The 22789-nt window shown below is 39.5% G+C and overlaps 2 protein-coding genes across 3 annotated transcripts; both read left to right on the forward strand.

The window, feature by feature from the left end:
• The first annotated feature begins 77 nt into the window (after positions 1 to 77).
• fabp4a (fatty acid binding protein 4a) lies at positions 78 to 1903 on the forward strand. Its single transcript, XM_035428327.1, has 4 exons — positions 78 to 417; positions 721 to 896; positions 1003 to 1104; positions 1664 to 1903. Exons 1-4 carry the CDS (start codon positions 345 to 347, stop codon positions 1715 to 1717), a joined length of 405 nt encoding a protein of 134 aa, XP_035284218.1. The 5' UTR covers positions 78 to 344; the 3' UTR covers positions 1718 to 1903.
• Positions 1904 to 14736: 12833 nt separating this feature from the next.
• fam8a1a (family with sequence similarity 8 member A1a) lies at positions 14737 to 22152 on the forward strand. Of its 2 annotated transcripts, XM_035428480.1 has the most exons (6): positions 14737 to 14910; positions 16826 to 16901; positions 18214 to 18334; positions 18984 to 19107; positions 20068 to 20207; positions 21156 to 22152. In XM_035428480.1, the coding sequence occupies exons 3-6, from the start codon at positions 18315 to 18317 to the stop codon at positions 21298 to 21300; spliced, it is 429 nt and encodes a 142-aa protein (XP_035284371.1). In that variant the 5' UTR covers positions 14737 to 14910; positions 16826 to 16901; positions 18214 to 18314; the 3' UTR covers positions 21301 to 22152. The 2 variants fall into 2 exon arrangements, with proteins under 2 accessions (XP_035284371.1, XP_035284370.1); XM_035428479.1 differs by lacking the exon at positions 14737 to 14910 and having other exon boundaries at positions 16111 to 16901.
• The last annotated feature ends 637 nt before the right edge of the window (positions 22153 to 22789 follow it).

Consider the following 22789-nt stretch of genomic DNA (forward strand, 5'->3'; position numbering starts at 1 on the left):
TCCGAAGTGTTCTGTCACGCCCACATATTTCCCGGGGACAAACATTTCCCGTGTTTGTCTGCTACTATATTTTGAAACGCTTAACCTCTGACTTAGTACATGTAATTTGGCAATGCTCTGCGCATCTTGTGTTCGGTTGCGTATCAAACCTTTCTCCCAGTTTCTCTTTAAACCGCTCTCCTATGAAATCACTTGATGTGACGTTCAATGCGTTCATTGGTGTGCTGAAACGAACACGTGTACGGGAATGCCTTTAAATACCATCAAATGAATCTACCCACTTATAGTTGAAGTGGAATTTACGCATCTGTGAATTATCTAAGAAGTGAAATTAAAGCATAAAAATGGTTGACAAATTCATAGGGACATGGCGAATGCAGGCCAGCGAGAACTTCGATGAATACATGAAGGCTTTGGGTAAGATGCGTTTTAGGATTTTTATTTAATGTCCTCATTAAACAATAAAATACATGCGTTTGCAAGTTTTAATCCAAAAGTTATTTTATGAAATTATTAATCATGAAATGATTATAAGAAAATAATTTAAATTGAATTTCGAAAGCCAGTTCAAACGTAGTTTATGCACTGGTTATTGTACTTCACCCCTTCTGTATTATCGCATATTGCAGTTTGTCCTTGTGTTCATGGAGTACAGATACTGGCCGTTTTAAGTCTTCCCAAGCTACGCTGGGCGCTAACTGTTTATTGTACATTTTGCAGGTGTAGGTTTTGCCACTCGTCAGGTGGGGAATATGGCCAAACCAAGCCTGACGTTCAGCGTAGAGGATCAAGGAGTAATTTGTATGAAGTCTCAGAGCACATTCAAAACCACTGAGTTCAAATTCAAACTCAATGAAGAATGCGATGAGATTACCGCTGACGACAGAAAAACCAAGGTGGGTGTTATTCTAGTCTGCTGTCCTCGTGCTTTGAGGGAATAGACTACTGCAAGCACGCTGACACCGAGAAATAACGGGATCTGTTTCCTCTTTTTATTCGTAGACCGTAGTAACCATTGAAAACGGCAAACTTGTGCAGAAACAGTCCTGGGATGGAAAAGAAACGACGCTAGAGAGAGAAGTTGTTGATGGAAAATTGATAGCGGTAAGAGCATGTTCCCTTTGTCTGGTCGGGAGAAATGAGATGAAATGTAAAATGCAATATGGAAATGAAATGTAGGTTGTACGATGCAGCGTCCACTGAATACATTTTATTTGGAAGACCACCAAGAGATTGTGACTGAGCCCATCTATCCTGTTTAAAACTACATTTTGCCTAAACATGGACACATTGATGTAAAAAAAATTGCCAGAAATGCATGTTCCTAACTTCCACAATTCTTTAGCAGTTGAAAACAAAATTAACTGGATAAACTGGAAAAAGTTTCATTGTGTGCATGGGTTTGTTCAGTTTTTTTTATGTGGCAGATGGCATGCTTATAATAAATTTTAAGTAGCCTACAAAGTCTTCAATAAGCTTGTGTGTGAGAAATGTTCATTTCGGCTGCTTTAGTGGCATTGCTCTGGATTGAATTTCGTTTTGTATTTTCGCAACATTTTATTTTATGTGGATATTTTGAGTGTTCAAGCTTTCTTGCCAAATTCGGCATTTGACAGTAGGATACATGTGCAGCCTTTTAACCTCTTATGCCTTTCCCTTACAGAAATGTACGATGGGTAAAGTTGTGGCGACGAGAACGTACGTCAAGGAGGCTTGATGCAGTTTGACCCTTGTGACGGCTGGATTTGAAGACGCCCAGCTCAGTTCAATGAGCAAAAGACAAAAAATGGCTGCTTGTGTCTCACTTATTTTGTAACACCAAAGCAAACCTGTGCCCTGTATTTTGAGATGATTCCTTCAGTATTAACATCTTGTGGTGCTTTAATAAAAATTTAAAACCATTCTTTTTTGTGATCTAAAAAAATCTTTCTTGAAAGAGAAGCAATAGCTGTATTTAATTCCAACCAAAATTACAGGATAAATGCACACATTGAGCCTGTCCTATCGCACTTAAAAATGTGTAAAACTCTTTGGTAGCCATTTTGTGGCTGAAAAGCAGAAGGATAAAGCCAGAACATGAATAACTGCTTTGTCTTTGTTATGAGTGATTAATGAATGAATGTATCTCTGATCATATCCAACAAAGTGTTATAGAGCAGAAAACCTAATTTCAGGAGTGAATGTATCTTTTCCTGCTTTGGCGGCAGACATTTGGAAACAATCTGTTAGCTTCATCAGTATAATGTCACATAATAACTCTTCATACTGTGTATTTGGGTCGGCACACTTTAAACTGATATAGCCGGTCTGGTGAAGTGTGGACACAAGTGGATGATTCAATCTAAGCTCTATGGTGGTCTGTCTATTCCAAATGGTAGCATGTTTTCTGTGTTAGCCAGTCTTCAGAGCAACAAATTTCACAAAGTACTGTTTTGATTTTTTGGGCAATAGTTTCCATTCACCCCAGTGACCCCTTAATGCAAAATACACAAATATGTCTTTGAATCTCTTGTTCCAACCAGAGCTTAGATTGAATGCAGGTTTGCATAGCTGCTGCCTGTTGATACAAAGTGAAATGTGCACCCCTTCTCATTTGCCTGCGTATGTTGGGAGTCTTTGAGCGCATGCTGTTGCTGCTGGCAACGTGCCAAGCTCCCTACTGAGTAACCTCAAATGTTTTTATGTTCTTATACAAGATAACATTAAGGTACATTCTGGTACATATACAGTGCATTCAAGAGTGATACTGTATATGTCTGAGAAATTAAATATTACCAAAATGTATAGTGTTAAAGATTTATAATACAGTAATATGCAAGTTACAAAACATTTTGTTACACAACCTTTGTAGGGCTTAACTTTAAAATATTTAAACAGGAGGTATTGTCCTAGGTCAAAAGTAAATTTAGGATATTTTTAAGTGCTTGTGTTTGTGTTTAGAACACAGAAAACAGGCTGGATAGTATGTGGATAGTAAGTGTGTGGAAGTTGAAACATAGATTTGGACCATAAAGACCATAAAGTGTTATTGAGGTTAATGCAGAACTGAATATGGAGGTTCAAGAATAACCAAACCATTTGTCCATTGTTGCATTTTTGCACAATGTAGTTGTGTGTTTGTTCATTGTTCATGGTTATTATTTTTTATGCCCAAACATTGTGAAAATGTGAAAATATTGAATATTCCAAAACTATTGTGTATGTGTATGAAAAGTATGAAAGTCGCATATGCATTTTTGACCCATACAATATGGCAAATCTTTTTACAAAGGCAAAACTTAGTACCTTCATGCATCACATGATTTTGCCAAACATTCTTGAACATGTGAGTCACTGGAGCCTCTTGATCATTATTTTGAACTCAAGACAAATCCAGCTCCTTGGCCACGAATATGTTATCAATTCAATATTGCGTTTAACTTTTTTTATTAGCTAGGCAGTGACTCTAAATCTTAAATACCCAATTTGCTTTTGTAGTGCTCTAGATTCTCTGGAATCTGCATCTTTGAGAACTTGCTTACCCTCACAGAATGGCAAACCTATTTCCTACTGCAAAACTGAAAAGTGAAAGAAGCTGATGTAAGTCAATCAAAATGTTACAAAATTCATTGAAAAATTAGTCACAAATTCTAGAGGGCAGGAAGAGATCACTCTGTCAGTTTTTTTTAAGTGGTTATTGTATAACATTTTCTTTATGTTAATTTAAGACATTTTTCGTGATCTTAACACAAGCTGAACAGCATATTATGAAATAGCTTCCTTTGCTTGAAACTATCAATTGAGCAAAAACAGTTTCAGATAAAAATTGATATTGATATTTGATAGATAATTTTCCTGGAAGGTAAAGTAAAGGATTGTAAACAGACTCTCAGATCTTTCTTTGCAGCCATTAAAAAATTCCTCATAGGAATGATTAAATCTGTTGGCAATAGTAAGTGACTTTCAATGGCAAGGCATTTGTGTTATAGATTCTTTACTCTACATACTATAACTTATGTGGTTGTCAGACACAACAACATTTAAAGATGGGGCATGAGCGTTAAACTATACCACAGCTGGGGGAAGGTAAGAGTTCACTATGTATACAGGGGATCGGTGCTTTAATAGTTTTTTAAAGGACACAATGTCAAAGTTCAGCAAGGAAATATATTCCCTTCCTTCTACAGTAAAACATTTCCCTTGTGCTTTGTGGCTTCATCATGAATTACCGCCTTTGGCTCCCAGCAGAAAAGATTCCAGTACTGCACTGAGGGAGGGGGGGAGGAAGGAAAACTATGGGTTGACACTGATTATGGTTGATGGCATAAGCAGCTTAAAACAGGTAGTATTGTGGGTAACGTTTCCCATTTGCCACAATCACAGCACAATGAATTTGGTCACAGCCTGGGCTGTACAAAGTTGACAAAGGGAAAGATTCCAAGTGGTAATAGAAGTCAGTCCTCAGTCTTCACTCCACAGCTATTGAAAACCAAAGTATGAAGGCATTAAAACACTATGAATCTTCATGGTCTGTCATCATTTGTGGCCTACATTTCAGCAGCTATAGTTAAGACCCCATATCGAGACCATCACTTAAATGCACCACACAAGGCCATATGCAGAACGGACAAGTATTTCATTTTTTGAATGTATGTAGCATCATTTGAGAATCGTAAATGATTCCATTATTTTGTGAATCCGTTCAAAGCTGCACGTAACACGATATCACTCAAACATGCATGCGAACCGTATTTCCAGTGTCCCTGCCAGGGATTTGTCATCTGTGTGAGAGGGGAAAATAAGGAGCTTCCCTGTTCTGACAAGGAGCAGATATGATCTTACTTAAATAGCACAGGGTTCAACACCCACAATCCTTTGCAACTGTACAATGGCCAAGAGTAATTATTCTGGTGGGAAATGAGTTTGCTTCTACTCCTATATGAACCTGAAGACAATGTGTCAAGGAGACGTGAGGCACGTTAATGTGAAGATTAAAACAAATAACAGTTTATTTTTATTCACAGTCACATTCCATGGGAAACATAAATTGATTAATCTGTTGAGTCCTGTGCTCGAACCAGCCACAGTATACTCATGTGCACATTATACTTAATATTCTTTTCGTTGAACAGTTCTCCCCAAGCCCTTCAAGAATTTAGTCAAACACACAAATTTAATGGCCTACTTATAGCCAGAATTTTCTGTATGTCATTACATCGCACGCACATCATATTTTATACAATTTCACACCAATGGGACATAGAGAAATATGCAGCTTGTGGACTAGAGTTGTATCTTATTGACTTTGTTTTGCCAGGACATGTAACTTTAGAGGAATGAGCTCACATCCCCTGTGAAACATCTGGAAATCACCACTTCAGTGTAACACTCACACCCATCCGTCCTCCCCGGCCTGTTTTCTTCCACAGCACGGTGGAACATCCTTGCCTGGTTGTGTCTATCCAGGGTCCAAGGTCAGGGTTACAACCATGTGCACGATATTTTGATTCCTCTGAAGTCTGCCTTTCATGCAATGACATTTTTCTTTTTCCTTTACACGTAACAAAATGAGCCTTTACTGCAAACCCCACTCAACAATTAAAATTCAGAATTTGGTGGCGGTTGTATATTTGATTCACAGTCAGTTTGTACTTGTTCGGTTGCCTGATTGTAATTTCCTGAAAATTACAATCCAAACAATTGTTGACTGCTTTTTTTGTTTCTGTTTTAAGAGGGAAACTTCCGACTTCTGTCTAATTCATTATGTATTTCTTTACTTATTGTTCAACCCCACTCCTCCCCCCACGTCCCTAAGTAATGTACACACCATATGTTTTCATCAGCCATATATTTAAACAGCTTGGATTTTACTGAAGAAGTCAGTGTAGGTAGTTTTTTCACACAGGTACAACATTAGTGCCCTATTTGGGATTTGAACCTAACCACTACATTTCCATAACAACCTATGCATACCTTTTTAAAGAGACCATAAGATTGTCATAACAAATGACAGATATTTTATGGTAAAAATGTCTTTTTAAATCAGTCGATCAGACCAACAACCAATCAAGCAATCAATCAGGGATTCACAAGTGATAGCATAATTTCGGTGAGATTTCTGTGTGGCGTCTCGGAAATACAATTAGTAAACAACAACTTAAGAATGGCAAAATCACTGGAGTGGATTGTGTGTGACAGCAAGGTGGGGACCACCGTTCCAGCTGATTTTTGATTCTGAACAGATTCTGTACAGTTTGCTGGATATTAAAAAGCAATGAGTTATCATTTAGTGACCAGAGGATTCTCTGGTGTGCATTACAAAATGAAGATGACTGAGGAGTTTTAAAGATTGCGAGGGACATTCCTGGTGAGCCCTTGAAACAGAACAGAACCGGCCTCCATCTTGTTGCCGCCTGGAAAGGGAGTGTTGGGTGCTGACCGCCCAGAGTGCTGCTGTGGGGGTGGGGGTTTTGTCTGCCTCCGGCATGCCGGAGATAAAGCTAGGCTGAGAACCTGTGGAATCCGGGTGGTCAGTAGACTGGAGGGGCAGACAGTTTTGGGGAAGAGCTCTATGTTTATGTTTGGGCTTCCAGCAAGCCGCTCTGGCCTTCACAAGCAGGTGGAGAGTTCACAGACACCCTGGCTGCATCACCCACCCAGGGCACCTGCTGGGCCCTGTCCTCTGTCCTCATCAAGTGCAGTGTTCCTGCAAGCTCCCAACAAACAATGAGAAGATATCCAAAAATACAGAAGGAAGCACGTTGTAATCATCAATATGACAGCAGCATCCATAGCAGTGAACAATATTATATAATAATATACCATATATAGCATATTCAACTGCATAATCCATTATAGTACTTTAGTATGTCTATTGACCTTAGTGCACTGTTGGCAGACTAACGCACTCATGCAGTAAAGCTGTCTCCAGCATGAACCCACTCACTCACAATGTATGGAAGGGAGTACAATCTGTGACAAGCTGTATTGGTGGGAATATTATGTACTTTCAGAGTGCATGTTCTTTCCCCCACCCTGTCTGAGCTCCTAGATCTGCTCACCCCAGATATACAAGCTAGTACACCACTGCAAATCTCCTGAGCATAATAACTCTGTTCTGATGTCTCCACTTGTAGAAGATCTAGATTGTCCATTTGAGACCTGTTTATTGCAAAACAGGAAATAGCAAACCTGGATAATATGAATCACAAAATGTTTCAAACATGACATGTTGGCCGCATAGTGTTGAACAAAGTCAAGGTCGTACATTCCATCTTTAAGGCAATGTTCTCTCTCACTTTTCATTGGCATGGTAAAAGTTTCCCCTTCAGGAACTTATGCTTTTATAAATGAATGCGCTTAGAAACAATGGGTACACAAGCACACCCAGGCATGTGTGGTGTCCTTCCACAGAATGTTCTGGAAGATAACCGACGTGCTCTGCTTGTGAGAGCCCAGAGGAAAAAGGAAGTCATCTGTCTTGAGCTGACATTTCTCTGAGCAGCACGTAAAGCCAACTTTTACCCTTTCCCTACATTTGGGTAAAATTCAAAGTAAAGTCAAACACTGACTGGAGAATGACAGCTGTCAAATAGTCTTTGAGAGTATACGTTGGTTTTAGATTATCTGACTTGTGACATAATACTATACAGACTTACTTTTAAGAAACCATCTCATCACTGCAATGACCTCTGTCGGAAGGTGAAAGTTTTCACTCTACGTTCCACCAGCTGGCCCTGCGATGGATTGGTGAACTGTCCACGGAGTATTGGCTAAAAAAAGAAGAAAAAAAGAGAAAAAATGCAAAATAACCCAAGTTTGGGGCTTGTGTGGACGCATGAAGTTTCTTGTGAATTCTGTCTGTTTACATGAGGTCAAAAGGTGAAGTTAATGCTTTTAAGGGCTGAGAGTCTGCATAGTTCCCTCTCAATTTTCTTATTTTATGGTTCATATATTATTTATATGCATTATTATTATTATCAGTTACTCACAACAAACACAGTACAAAAAGAAATGAACTTTAAATGATTACATTTTTTTGTTTCACTTTACAGGTCAGTTTTGTTCATTGCACAGATTGAAATGTTTGACACAGGGCTTGTTGGCTGGTCATGTGGGATTGTAGTCATGTTATGAGTGGCTTGAACTGGCTATGGTCTGCTTCCCAGTTTGCAAATGACTCACGTCCAGTATGCAATGAACAATACAGCAAGTCAGGCAAAAACAAACCTTCAGAGATTTCTCAAGAGGGAATCTGCTGTGTCTGCAGCTCATTCTCATAGCAAACAGGCAGACTGCTTTGCTCCCTTGGTTTTCCCAGCAGTCACACCTCCAGGTGCCCTGCTCCTGCTGAATTGCTGAAGCTAAGCAGGTGTGGGCTTGGTTAGTACTTGGATGGGAGACCTCAGGGGGAAACCATGTTGCTGCTGGAAGTGGTGTTGCTACAATAGAATAATTCCTAATGGCCCAGTGTAGTGATGGGAACACTGTACTGTAGGAGATGCTGTGTTTCGGATGAGATGTTTGACCAAGGCCCTAACTCATTGTGGTCAGGAAAAACCCCATGACACTCCTTCCAAAAAAAAGGGCGTTCCCTGGTTCCCAGGAATTCTGGCTAAATTTCCACCCTGGCTCTCTGCAAGCTTCTCTCAATCATCCCCCTGATTTAATCACCTAAAAAATGTTCCCTCCCTCTCTGTCTCAGTTGATGTGTGGTGAGCGTTCTGGTGCAAAATGGCTGCCGTGCATCACCCAGGTGGGTGCTACACATTGGTAGTGATTCATGTGAGTTTCCCCCTGATCATTGTAAAGCACTTCGAACATCTGGAAAACTACTGTATAAATGCAATGTTTCCTTTATTCATTGTAATAAAAGGGAAGATCTTTGAATGTCAACCCTGATGTCTCGGGCACTCCATCTTTCACATGGGCTACTTAAAAAAAAGCAGAATCATGTGATTTGCCCCCAAAGAAAAGACCCAAATGTATACTGGGACCAAATGAGCTTTATCCCCAGTGTGACAAAAGGAATGTGTGATAGGAGGATTGAGGCCAAATCCCATATGAAGCCACAAGACTCTTTGTCTCTAAATGCCCCTGTGATCCAGGCAAGCATATGCAATTTGTTTAATTAATGGGAGCTCTCTTTCAAATATATGTGCCGCAAAATGTTTCCAAACATTTCACATGCTTCAGTTGCCAAATCTAGCTACGACTGTTGCTTCCAAAATACAACCAGTCCTTTTATTTTAAATAAAAGCCCCAAAATGAACCAGTCACCATAAAATATGTAGGTTTTGTAAATAACTAAGCAAAAATTTTACTGAGCCAAACAAAGGGAAACCTATGAGACATAAATATTATAATTTTTCTTTATGTTATTAAATAACCAAAAAACATTATTACCAAAATTATTCATTATAATAATTATAATAAAACCAGTAATTGAGCATGTATAACAATATGAAAATAACAATATAATGGTCTGATGATTAATACTAGGAAGAAAATCCACAGCACATTTAGCAATTGGGCCATATGTTCATTTCAAAATGTGATTTTAATGTAAGGATAAAGTGCAAGTGCATTGCCTTTGAATCACCCCAGAGTGTCCAGCACAGGCATTATGTCTCAAGACTAGATGTGAATAGCCAAGTAAGGATGTGAACAACTCAAAGGTCATCAAACCTTAGCTTTTCTGTTATTTCTTTTGTAGGACATTCAATAGCCCCAAACAAAATGCTCCTTTTTTCATTGAATCTCTAAATAAAGCCAAAGGCACTGTGGAAGAAAACATATTCAGCTAATATCACAATTTATTATTTTACCCAAATAACGTAATATCTGATAGAACCATAGACAGCACGATTAGCTGAATATGTTTTCTTTCAAAATGTCTTTGTGCAAAGACAACACAGGAGGTTTGATTCTCAGGTGGGGTCCTGCATTTGTTTTCAATGACTTAGCCGGTTACCCAGCAAATAGCCAGCTCTGCAGACAGATGCAAGATAAGCTAACCCTCACACACCCCCTGCTCTAAGCTGTATTCGATAACAGAATTCAAGCATTCAAACAATGTAATATAACCGCAAACCAATGACACATCCTTCTAATGCATTAACACACTTGTTTTAAAAACTCAAATTTAGGCTCATTTGCCCTGTGAGCTCATATGACCTCATTACACGCTTTTCTGTCATGCAGATGCATTATATCTGCAGTGCCCTTGAACCCCCCTTCCTTTGTGGCCTTAGAGAATTAATTGTAAATTCCTTGGCGCTGAATACTTTCAAGAAATTCCAATTAGGTTCAGTCAGTGAACTTCAGTCTTCATCAAGGGATTTAGCAGCATACTCTAACAGGGTAACAGGTCAGCAATGTGAAATAAATGACTCTCAACTAAAAGCTAGAGCTGAGCTTTTAGATATACATTAATTTGGATGATAAAAAGCCTACCCTATCTCACTATTCATTTGACAAAACTGTTAAAAATGTGTTGCTGTGCTTATGAAAACTTTTCTTGCCGTATGTATCAAAATGATTAATTGCTATTTGTACTCACAAACCCATCAGGAGGTCCATGATATGGATTTTCAACACTTCTTGGCAATCTCAGACACGGAACTGCATTTCTTATTATGGTCACTTGACCTGAAATCCTATATCAGACACTGGAATAATTGAGAAGTTTTTACTTATATTTTAAAGTTTTAAAAACACAACTTTAAAATATATGTAAAAACAATATATGTAAAAACAAACACATGATTACATGACTGTACAGTCACACTATTACATTTATGTTAACGGACATCATTATCATTAATACTCTATTTAGTGACCGCAATAATATAATTTAGGTTAGCCCAGTATCTCAGAAATGTGTAAACAAACACCTATATAAATGATCTGATTAAATCAATATTTGCAACATATCTGATCAGAAAAATAATAATTTACCAGAAGCAGCCAAGAAAAACATATTATTTCAACTCAAATGCTTATAATTTCAAAAATGTTAATATAAGTTTAATTTGATGTGCCTCGTTGAGGAAAAAAAACCTCTTTCCCTTTCATTTTCCTTGTGTGAAAATGGCTGAGGACACACAAAAACAAAATACATTAAGTGACATATTTTTATTTCTATTTATACGAGTGCACACGGAGAATCAAATTATTCAATGAATTATCCGGGGATTGACCTGTTATTCCCACTTCATTCTATGAGAGATTAAAGGTCTGTTGTGCCTTGCCTTGTTAGAGAAAGGGGGTTTTGTGTCTGCTGTGATTCCATCAGTTGGACTACCCAGAATGCCCTTGATCATACAGCAGTATATGCATGCAGGCAGCTAGGAGCCCAGCTCCTGTGGATAGGGTCAGTAATACAGCCTCCACACAGTATTATTCTTTCACATAGTTTAAGGGCTTCGCAGTATTTTGAAATGGCGGAGGTAACGTTCACCCTGACCCTCGCAGACGGTCCCAGAGCAGGAGCACTCCCACGTCTTCAGCGAATGATAGCCCAGGCATTTCAGAGCCGAAGCCCGATTGGCCCGGGCACGCGCAGGAACCCCACGACCTCCAGCCCGGCGGCCCAGACAGGGCGAAGCGGGGCCGCTCTGACCCGCGCGCGAGCGGACGCGCCGTAATCCCGCCGCGCTCGCCCGTTCCACAGGGCTCAGCGAATGCTGCGGGGCAGCCTTTTATTCGCCCCCGTTACTTTTGGCCCGTGACTCGGCGGCCTGTCACAGGGGATCATCCTCTGGCGGGCCGATTCCGTTCCGCCTGGGATGGCCCATTCAGCGGGCCGCGCGGTCGTTAGGGCTTACTCACGGGCCCGGCCCAGCGCCGTCAGCAAATACAGCCCGGCCAGAGGGAGACAAAGAGGGAGAAATTAATACGCCGCCGCTTTTTCACAGCTGACCACTGCTACGACTGTCTGATCCCAAATCAGTCGTTTCCGGAATAGATTCCACCGGCGGTCTGCGACCTTTTGCCCCGCTGCTGTCGGGTGCAAACATGAGAGTCGATAATAAGAGTGGCATCCAGTCCTGTCAGGACTATGCGCAGGATGAAAGAAACTACTGTCCTGTCCTCTTATATACAATAATACTGGTACACTATGGCTTTTGCATATGTATGCATAATATAACTGATACCATATTAACTGACCAATAAATATTTTTCATAATTATAACTTTTGTCGTGGTTTAGATCATGGGAGAGTGGGGAAGGAGTTCTGCATGATTCGCTAATGCTCAAGGTAAACATGAATGTTGTGACATGAATGGTATAAATGCCCCTCTGTGGAACTTTGGACATAGATCCTGTAATGTGAACTGACTCCCCTTCTGCAGAATAAAAAACAATAATTATTTCATTTAACTTTGGGAGTTTTACACACACAAGCCACCTATTCACTGATGGCTTCATGCAAGAAGTCTGCAATTTTGTTCACTGGTGTGAACAAAGCTTTTAAGAGATTAATGTGAAAAAAAAAAAACATGGGAATTCATTTAGGACAAAAGTACCTCAAGAAAATGTAGCAGCGTCAACTTTTTTGGTAACTCAACTCCTTGAATGCTGAGAAGCCTTTAAGTGTCCAGCAAAGCTTCGCTACATATTGTTTCATTTGTGTTTTCAGTAATATGCAAAACATTTTTTTAAATTATTGAAGTAGTGCTGGATTTTTTTATCTTTTAGTATTGAATGCATTAATGTTCTAAGGTTACAGTTGAATCATGCAGTTGTTCTGTTTATTATATTTATTATTAATAAAACTTCTTGTAGGTGCTAACAGCACAGCAATTCAACTAGAGGAACAGAATCTTTCATTCGAGAACTATGTACCAATGTAAAAAAATAAAAATAAATAAAAAACCACATGTATCAGTGATAAACTCTGCTCCACCCACCCAAATTCTTCCACAGGATGTCAGCAGCGCTTAGTCATTTGAGGAGACTTTGCAGACTATTTCTGGTTGTAATTAGCAGCACAGGCTACACACTCTAATCTTATCAGTTAGATACATTTCTGAATTAATGCTGTGATGGCTGTGTTTCTTATGCAAGCAAGCAAGAGCCCCCAACCCCCCAACCACAGACATATTCTGTTGCAAGACGGCAGCTGACTCCTCGTGGAGAAACTGGGATTAAGGTGTAAAAGCTCCCATTAGGTAAAAAGAAGTACGTTTCTGAATCATGGGGGAGCAAAGTTAATCCCTTTCATGATTAACAAAGTGCTGCAGTATAAATCATATTAAGAGAACACATGCTTATATTATGAATAGCCATATCAGCCATAGCAGAATATCTGTGACTGATTTTGTGTTGATGATGCCAGAGAACTTAATTGACCTAACACTTGATGATGGAGCCTTGGCCCTTGATGAAGCCAGACTGAATCTTGAGATTTAAAGCTAATATGAACAGGCCAGAGAAATCAGCCTATGCTGTCATAAGAACACCCCTGCCCCCACCAAAAAAAAAAAAAAAAATAATAAAATAAATAAAATAAATAAAATAAATAAAATAAATAAAATAAATAAAATAAATAAAATAAATCATGTAACTACTTGCTTCCTATATCATGACACTTCATTACCATGTGGGTGACAGAACACCATAAGATGTATTACATGTATCAAAAAATCTAAATTGACAGAGAAAGGTTTGACATCAAGAGTAAAATGAAAAAAAAAATTATTCACCAAATGTTTCTTAAAGCAAATCTCACAATCCCTAATCTGAATCTAGATTATTATTTAAAAAAAAGAGACGATAATGCCTTTTTCAAATACATGTTTCACTATTCGAATTGTCAATTGCATGGGAAGGTATGTGGACTAGTTAGGATCCTGGAATATGATTTGTTACCCCATATGAGGTCATGTACTTAAATGCTCCAGCACAGATATCTACCTGAACAAGCAGACTACAGACAGCTAAGCATACATTCAGTCAATACTGGACAAACAGATAAATGCAAGAATACACCTTTTCTTCACAAAAACAGATTGGTGAGTTAGTTTTAGGACAAATGTTAATGTTAAGGACAAAATTTAAGGTTGATTCAATTCCAGCCTTAGTGTGGTAAAAGATATTGTAAACACCCCTAATAATATCTGTTTTTCACATTTTATAAATTTGTATATCATTTGAATGACCACTTTATTTAGAATATTTATGCTCTACATGCCTCAACCAAGTTGGGTCTCAGGGGTTTGTTTCCCATGAGAATTTCCATGTGAATTATTAAAATTGTAATAAAAAACAATTTTTACAATTTTGAAACAAATCACATTGGCTATATTATGTTAAATTGGCAGCCTTCGTAAACACTACGTGCACCATGTTTTATTTTGGCTGGAACTACAAAAACATGCATGCAAACGGTCAGATTTAACAGCATTTGCAAAAAGAAGGAGTTTGCTGCCGTCTTGTGGTGAATTCTTAAAAATGCTGTGGGGAATTCTTAGAAATGCTTTTATTTATACTTTTTCTAATTTAATTTTTCTTAACGGTGCAGCATGAAAGTTTATTAAGAACACTTTTGTTTGTATTTGGTTAAATTTCCTTCATATGCCCACAGATATCGATAAATTTAAAGGCAAAAAAAAACAAAACAACAACAACAACAACAACAAAAAAAAAACGGTCTCTTCGTTGGCCCCAGTCTCATTAATATTCAGCCACTCTAAATTTCACAGTGCCTGAATATTAACAACCAATCAGGGCATCCCTCGACAGGGAGGCCACACAACAACGTATGCTTGTTAAAAAAACTACTTAATAAAAGATTATGACCAAAAAGGAATCGAAACAAATGAGAGACAAGACTCGAGTGAACATCGGTCTGGCTTTTCAGCTAGAGCTAATTGACTTGAAGTGCTTCAAAAGTGATGCTGAGCTTGTAGTTTTTTTGCTGGACAGGTAGGCCTAATTATCTTGCTTGTTCTATTTATGTTGTTATCGCCCCCAAACTATCTAGCAATGTTAGCTATGACAGTTAGCTGATGTATTTAGCTCACTGTTATAGTTATGCTGAACGTTATCTTTAGGGGTTTTCTTCTAACGTTAGTTTATCTGTTACTAGAGTACAGAGTAGCTATATTGCTACCCATGCTGTTCAAGCCAAAAAAAAAAAAAGAGAAAGAAATTGCACTCTCCAGTTCCAGAAGCGTTTACTGATGTTTCTTTGACCGATGTTTGGATGTTTGGCCTGTAAACGTTTCGTCTGGGTCTCATATAAGCGAAAACGCCTGTGTGTGCATTGACTGTCGTTAGCCTACAGACTAGCTGTAAATTAAAACTATAGCTATGTTCATTGTTTACGTTAATTGCGATGACGTTATGTGTTTTATTTTCTACAGGTAAACGAGGAATGATGCACTTTTCACTTAACTTACTTTTCAGCACTGTTGTCCTCACAGTACTCAGTAATTACAGAACACTAATTCAAGGCTGTAATCTCATGTCATGATTTGCATTAATGCCTGAAAATAATAGCCTATTTTATGTTCCATTTAAAATGCCCATTCAACTTCATTGCTGCTGGTACAATTTGCCTCAGTGTACAGTAGTAATAGTAATATAAGTATAAATTGTATAGTAGGGAGCAATAAATTGCAACTAGGTAGCCTACTAACTTGTGCTGGGATACGCCATGCTGCATTGTGCGCAATGTAGCCTACATTATGAATTTTCTCCGTACAAATCTGAGTGTGGGTTAGTTAATCTCCTTCACATGGTAACGTGATAACATTCTCCCCGACTCTTTACATCGCTAGAATACAGGCTGTCATTCAGATGTCAGAAGTTGGTTCCGTTTCAGATACGGATCTGTGTTGGGAACCCAAGAGGGTTTACCTAGCACAGGGAGTGACCATGCTGCATTGTTACCAAAGAGCAATGCGCAGGACCCACCTACTTATTCATTCTTACCGGCTACTATGTATCCCAAATTTCCGACAGACTGTACAGTTCCTGCCCATAAAAGTAGCTTATGCATTTTAGACAATGACAACTGAAGAGAGCTGTTTGGCACGCAAGTGCATGCAACCGCTCTAGGTCAGAATCAACGCTTGAGGGATAAATCCCGTTGCTAACTAAATCCATTTACGAACAAAAGCTCCCGTTGCCATAGAACGTTCTTTGGATATTGCTGACCTTTAAGGAGGCTTTACGTTTGGTCCATACCATTATCTCTGAAGTGAAGGGGTATTATTATTACGATTTTAAACAAACATTGTACAATAAAATACGGTGATCTTAATCAATTATAACGCATTTAAACATGATTGGAATGTATGATTGTTATGGGGTAACATTTGGTATTATGAAATAGAACATGTTTGTATGGTTTTTCCACATTGGTTAGGTCTCCACTGAATGTCCGATGTTTCGAAAACCGTTCAGCATGGTTGTGTCAGGATAAGGTTTATCCGTTAAAGAGAACCGTTTTTGCTACGTCAACAAGGTGAGATATTACGGTGAAGGTAACATGGCAACAAGTAACATTACTGGAGACAATCAGCACACCTCGGAATCCCAACAAGATCGACCTACAGATGAAAACGTGACAACAACGGAATACTGTCGAAAGTTGCAGGAATGGATGTGGCAGTACTATTGCGGATATGTCAACTGGCAGATCTGGATGGCGATTTCTGCTCCACCGTTCCCTCCGTGTTATTTTCCACATTCAGTGAATTCAACGCCGGCAGCGACTCTGTGGCCACCCGGCCATGCCCATTCAGATGCCAGCAATTGGCATAATAATCCGTTTATTTTTGCCTCTCCCCATTCGTTTTCCCCCGCATTCGCCGCTGATGCTCGGACGGAGCAGGTGACAGCTGGTGCTTCAGTGACCAACACCGCCAGGCCCGTGCAAATAACGCAAAATGGGAATGTACACCAACGAGGTAACTTGGAATATTGATATATTTCTTTAATGTTGCTGTTTAACAAGCCGTTTTGGGCTTCCACGATGTAAAACACCCGCCTCTCCGCCAGTAATGGTGTAACTGTGGAGACGAGGTGTGATTCTCTCGATCTAGGTTGAGGAGGATTAAGCGCTGCACAACCTTGCGCAGGGTGGACAGATGCCGTAATTGAAACCCCTTTTCTGAACAACCTCTGCAATGGGCATATGCGCTAATAAAGTGACTGATGGAAGATTTTTCTACCACTCACACATTTTTTCGATGTATGGTGAACGCTAGATTAGGCCTATGCCTTAAATTAGTTTTATCGTTCTGAAATATTCAGCAGTTTTCTTCGCATGTAGACCAAAGTTTATGTTTTCAGGTCTTGTTCTTCTTTTGGATATTTCTTTATTTGTAGCATCCGATGATGATAAGGCATGTACATTAACATAAATGCTAAAATCATTGGTGAATTACCAAAGCTCATCCAATGGCTCAGAACCAGCAATTCTCCAGAGATGAGCTTTTGAAAAAAGCAGAAGCCTTTTCTGATTTACAGCCACTTACAGATTACATTGGTCCTGCATTTTAATAAACAAACATCATAAGATCCGTACCCACTTGCCAGTTTTGCTGGAGATGGTATGCGATGTAATGGAGTAATACATTACATACTGTAGGTGGGGGAAATTTATAGAGCATTAATAAAGCTTCTCATTTCATAGCGAGTCGGAATCTGTAATCAGAGGACGTCTAACTGACTCATAGTATGGGGCTGCGGCAGCCTACCCTCAGGGGTATTTTCTCAAATGGGAAGTTTATTTATATGGAGGAATGACCTGAATGGGCATTGCAAAGTCAGATTTGTTATGTTCCCTTAGGGGTGGTCTGGAGGGGCAGTTCACACCCCACTCATTCCATTGCACACTGTATCAAAATAACAGCATCAAAGGATGTACCTTTATATAAACAAGCATTCGCACTCTGAAACACTCTTGTACTGAAATGGCAACATGCAGATACTGTCACATAAAAATGTCCACATACAGATATATTTCAGTCAGAAGTTTGACCCAGTTTATGTGGTATCTTTGCTTTGTATTTGTCCATTCCTATTTGATGGGACCTGGTTGTAGTTTTTTAAACATGAAATGTGACATCTATATTATACACACACGCACAAACAAGCACACACAAATGCATGCACGTATGTGCTTGCACACACACACACACACACAAAGAAAGACTTATCCTTAAACTGCTGCTTAAACTGTTTATGGATGCTGGGCATTTGGCTTGCACTTTCCAGGTCAGGAATATGCCATCCCCTCTCCTCTGCGCCGGTTCTTAGCTGAAACGGTGGACTTCATCATCCTCTTCTGTGTGAAGGCAACCATTGTCCTGGGCATCATGCAGCTAAGTGGTGCGAAGTGAGTTAAAAGACTTGGACATTCTCAACGAAAGTTTGTCATTACTGCATGTTACCAATATTAAGACTCAAAATGAGTGTGAGGTACATGGCAAGGCTCTGTTCTGGAAAGGAGTTGTGTGTTTATGTAGGTTAGGTGTTTTCTCTTCTGATAAACCCACCAAATCAGGTTTATTTAAATTTTCACGTTACTTTCTAACATTTATCAGCAACAATATGCACTGAAAAGTTCACCAGTTAACTGTCATATGAATATACTAAATTAAAACTTTACGACAAGAAGTAGCCTAAAGAATGAGTGTTTGTTGTAACCATGTTTTGTAACCATTATATTATATTATATTATATTATATTATATTATATTATATTATATTATATTATATTACATTATATTATATTATATTATATTATATTATATTATATTATATTATATTATATCCTCAAATGACTTGCTATTATTTTTGTCACATTATTTTTTTTAGCATAACTGTTCATAACTCTTCATTCAGCATTAGCCAGGAAATTATATGGTGCCCAGATCTTAAAATCATTTAAATCATTTGTTGAATGGCATAGTGGGACATGAAACTTCCAAGCATACTGTAAAAGGAATTTCTCATTTGATATGTCTAATGTTGTTTTGCTCATAGGGATTTTTCAAAGTTTGCTATGCATTATATCGTGGGAGAGGTTGTTGAAGACACTTCGTTGGAGGACCTGCAGAAGATAATGATGGTCGCTCTCATATACAGGGTGCTGGTGTGCTTCTACGAGGTGAGCCTGGCAGTTCATTCTATAATTTTCTTTAACAGCTCATTTATTTATCTATTCTGTTCTTTCCACCATTTCGGCAAGTCCATTAGTAATAGTAGGCTAACTGTTCCGATGCTGCGGCGTCCTCCCATGCATTCAGGAGAGTGCACGTTAGCGCTCTCCAGTCCACTAGCCGCACCAAGCAGGTCCTTTTCCAGAGGACTGTGTAGCTGGCACCAGCACATCTCAGCTGTCTGATGGACTGGAGGAACTGCTATTGCGCGAGAGCATCTCAGAGGACCGTAGTGGACTACACCACCCATGATCCCGCAGTTCATTCTTTTGCAAAGAATGAAGCTCCTAGTTCATACTTTCATCTCTCGTTTCTGTGTTTTAATCTTTGTAGATGTGAGCTAAAGCTGTTAGGGGTGTTTTTGTGACCCTCTGTGGTGCAGAGGCTAATTTGAATGGCTCTTTTTTAAAATCACAATGGAAAGGGATCTCTCTGTTTACCATCCCATGATTCCTCAACGGTCTGAGAGTGGCTTTATGATACAATATTTAAGGAGCCAGGGCCTCTCAAAAGACTAAGATGCCAAATCACTTAGCTTTGTAAAACATAATTGCATCAATACATTTTAATCACAGCCTCGTTAACAGCTGAAATATAGAGTGCGTGAGTGTGATTATAGACCAGCTGAACATTTTTACAAAATATATAATCAAGAAATAGACAGGGCGTCACTTTGTAGGCAAACTTGTTTCTGTTTAATTTGTAAATGTGTTATATCACCACCTGACCAATAACAGCAATCAAAGTGGGACTGGCACATTAACAGCAAATACCAAGACCTGACTAAAAAGAGAGAGAGGGGGTGACTAGAATGGGAAGTGCAGAACTGAACATTGCGAGAAAGGTGAAGAGGCCTTACCTTAGCAATTGACAGGATTTACGGTGTTTTCCCCCCCTCTTCCTTAAAGATCGCCTGCATCTCTGGAGTTGACGGAGCCACCCCTGGGAAGTTCCTCCTGGGCCTGCAGGTGGTCTCGTGTGACACCTCCGTCCCGGTGCAGTCCAGCCGGGTTCGGGTGGTGCCCGCGTCCAGCGTGTCCCTCTCTGCGTGAGTACGGGCATCAGGAGTTTGAAGCTGGAAACTTGTTCACTTTCTTTGAACTGTCCGCAAATGAAGCAATGAACCCCAGGGAAAGTGTTTATCTTGTAATCTAGGATTACAGGGATGACCTAAAGTAACTTTGTAGTCGTGTATTAAACCAGGTTTCCAAATGTACCTATTGCATGAATAAATAAATGACTTAATGCCTAGCGTAAATATTAAAATTGACAATAAAATAGAGAAAATATAGAAAACAATATAATAGCAGTAAAAACAGTAGTTTTTCGCAGTAGAGGTCAAAAGGTGTAGTATGCCACTAAATGATATTTAGTTTGTTCAGATCGTGGTATGTTTAACAGTGTCTTACCTGCACTTTAAAATAGAGGGGAAATGGATGTACTCAGCCTTGTTATGATGTGAATTGCTCGGTTTCCCTGTGCTGGAAACACGCAGGGCTGGTTTCTTGCTCAGGGTTCACATTAAGTCTCTGCGTGTAGATAATTATAGCTTAGTTCATTATGAAACTAATTAAATTTGCTTAAATGTGGATTACAGGGATGTCCTTTTGGGGGCAGGGTGGTGAATTAAGGAATTAGCTGAGTAACTTTTGGAAATGTATTCAACTGGATGAAATCTGATTCTGTGACATATTTCTAAATATATTTGCAGATGTTAGCCCATTAGCTCCTCATGAAATCCCCCCGGAATGTAGCATCCTTGACAAAGACAGTGAAGGATTAATCAGATAGTCTGTGGTAAACCTCATTAGACTGACCGCATGCACTTGGAGCTGACCCAAGGTTGCTTCAGTAAGTAGCCTGGGATGGGCCAGGATTGTGTGTGAGGCTTAACATGTGTAACAGACTCCATACCTGTGTGTCTTGTGTTTACCGGAGCTGTCCAATCAGCTGCCCCAGATCACCGTGGCCCCCTTTCCTGTTTTTGTGACCGCAGGTCCACGGTGAGAGCCTTGATCAAGAACTTCTCCATCCCCTTCCTGTTCCCCGCCTTCATCACGCTGCTCTTCTTCCAGCACAACCGGACGGTTTACGACGTGGTGGCCGGCACCATCGTGGTCAAGCGCGTCGGCACGAGGTGACCGGCCCGGGATGCAGTGGGGCCTCGGACTCGGGAACCTGGGGGGGGGGGGGTTCCCAGAATGCCCGGGAACTCCTAGATGAGTCATCGCCCATCGCGGTGTCCTCCACATCTGTAGCTGCACGGTCATGTCGCATTGTTTTATTTATGGCCTGTTAGGGTTAACAGTCATTTTGGATGACCAGCTGTAGGCATGTATGAGGGCTATGCCTAGATGTTTCTTTGCTTAAGCGCCCGTTGAGGTGAGAATTATAGCTGAAAGTAAAGATAAATGCAGTACGTTTTAAAAGAACGCTGGAGAAATTCCTATTTTTTTTTTAGACCATTGCTCAATTTTCCTTTTTGAAAAGTGAAGCCATTTGGGGACGACGCATTTATGTTTTGATCCAATAGTTTGCTTTAAAGGGCAATATAAGTGCTGAAGAACTTTCGGTTTGCATAAACTTCACTGCAAAGGCTGCTGGGAATTCGGCTGAGGACTCGTTTCTGACGTAACCGGAGGTTCGCATTAACCGCGGAGTAGGCTACGTGTAATTTCACTGAGAAAGATGATTTTATCTTTGTGAAAAAGAGAGGTATTTTTCTAGATGCTTTTCTGAGGCTTGCCTGTCTGGCCGGTTTGTTTCAGCGGTGGAATGCCTGTCGTTTCTGCGGTGTCCCAGGCTCACGGCTGTGCATCATTACTCAAGCTACTTATTGCAGCTGTGAACCCGAACTGGCCGAGTTGTACAGTACTGAACGATCGCCTGTCTGACTTACGCCCCGATCTCACGATGTTTCAGTGACATTTCAGCAGTATTTACACATTGTTACAGCAATGAAATATTTATGAATAAACTGAATTTTCAGCCTTTCAGCATGTGAATGTATGTACAGTATGTATGTCTTTGTGAATGTATTGAATGTATGTTTTTCAAATATTGAGTTTGTCAGTGCATTTATGCATCTGTTTTAAAATTCATGAGAAAATAATTCAACGTGCTCTCGTAAATCAACCTCTTTCGACTTTCAATAGCTTGGTTTTCGTTTCTGTGAATTTACTTAATTGAGATAGTCTATTCACAGTTATTGTTAATACTTTAAAAGCCTAAAAAGACCTACTTCTAAAAGATTAATGAGTAATATTATGGCAATCTTATCTCAGGAATCAGGAGTCTACTATTGCTATTAAAACTCACAATGTGTGTCACATTTTGACACTCATATTACAGCTCTTTTATTAGTTGACAAAATAGGGAAAAACAACAGAAAGCCAAAAATGTCAGCCGGCTTTTCAACCACCATTGAATGTCAGTTCAGTCCCAGAATTGTGAAATCAAGGACAAGTTAACTGAACCAATTTTCAGGGAATAACCTATGCTTGAAAATTTGCTGTTTTAAATATTAAGAGTAATATGAACAGCTGTAGTTAGCACACAACCTGCTATGCAGTTTGACTGCCTTTAAAAAAAGAAATCAACTATTCCCTGGTTCCAATGATCAGTTAAGTT

Source organism: Anguilla anguilla, chromosome 8 (genome assembly GCF_013347855.1).
Source record: "Anguilla anguilla isolate fAngAng1 chromosome 8, fAngAng1.pri, whole genome shotgun sequence".
Classification (NCBI taxonomy): domain Eukaryota; kingdom Metazoa; phylum Chordata; class Actinopteri; order Anguilliformes; family Anguillidae; genus Anguilla; species Anguilla anguilla.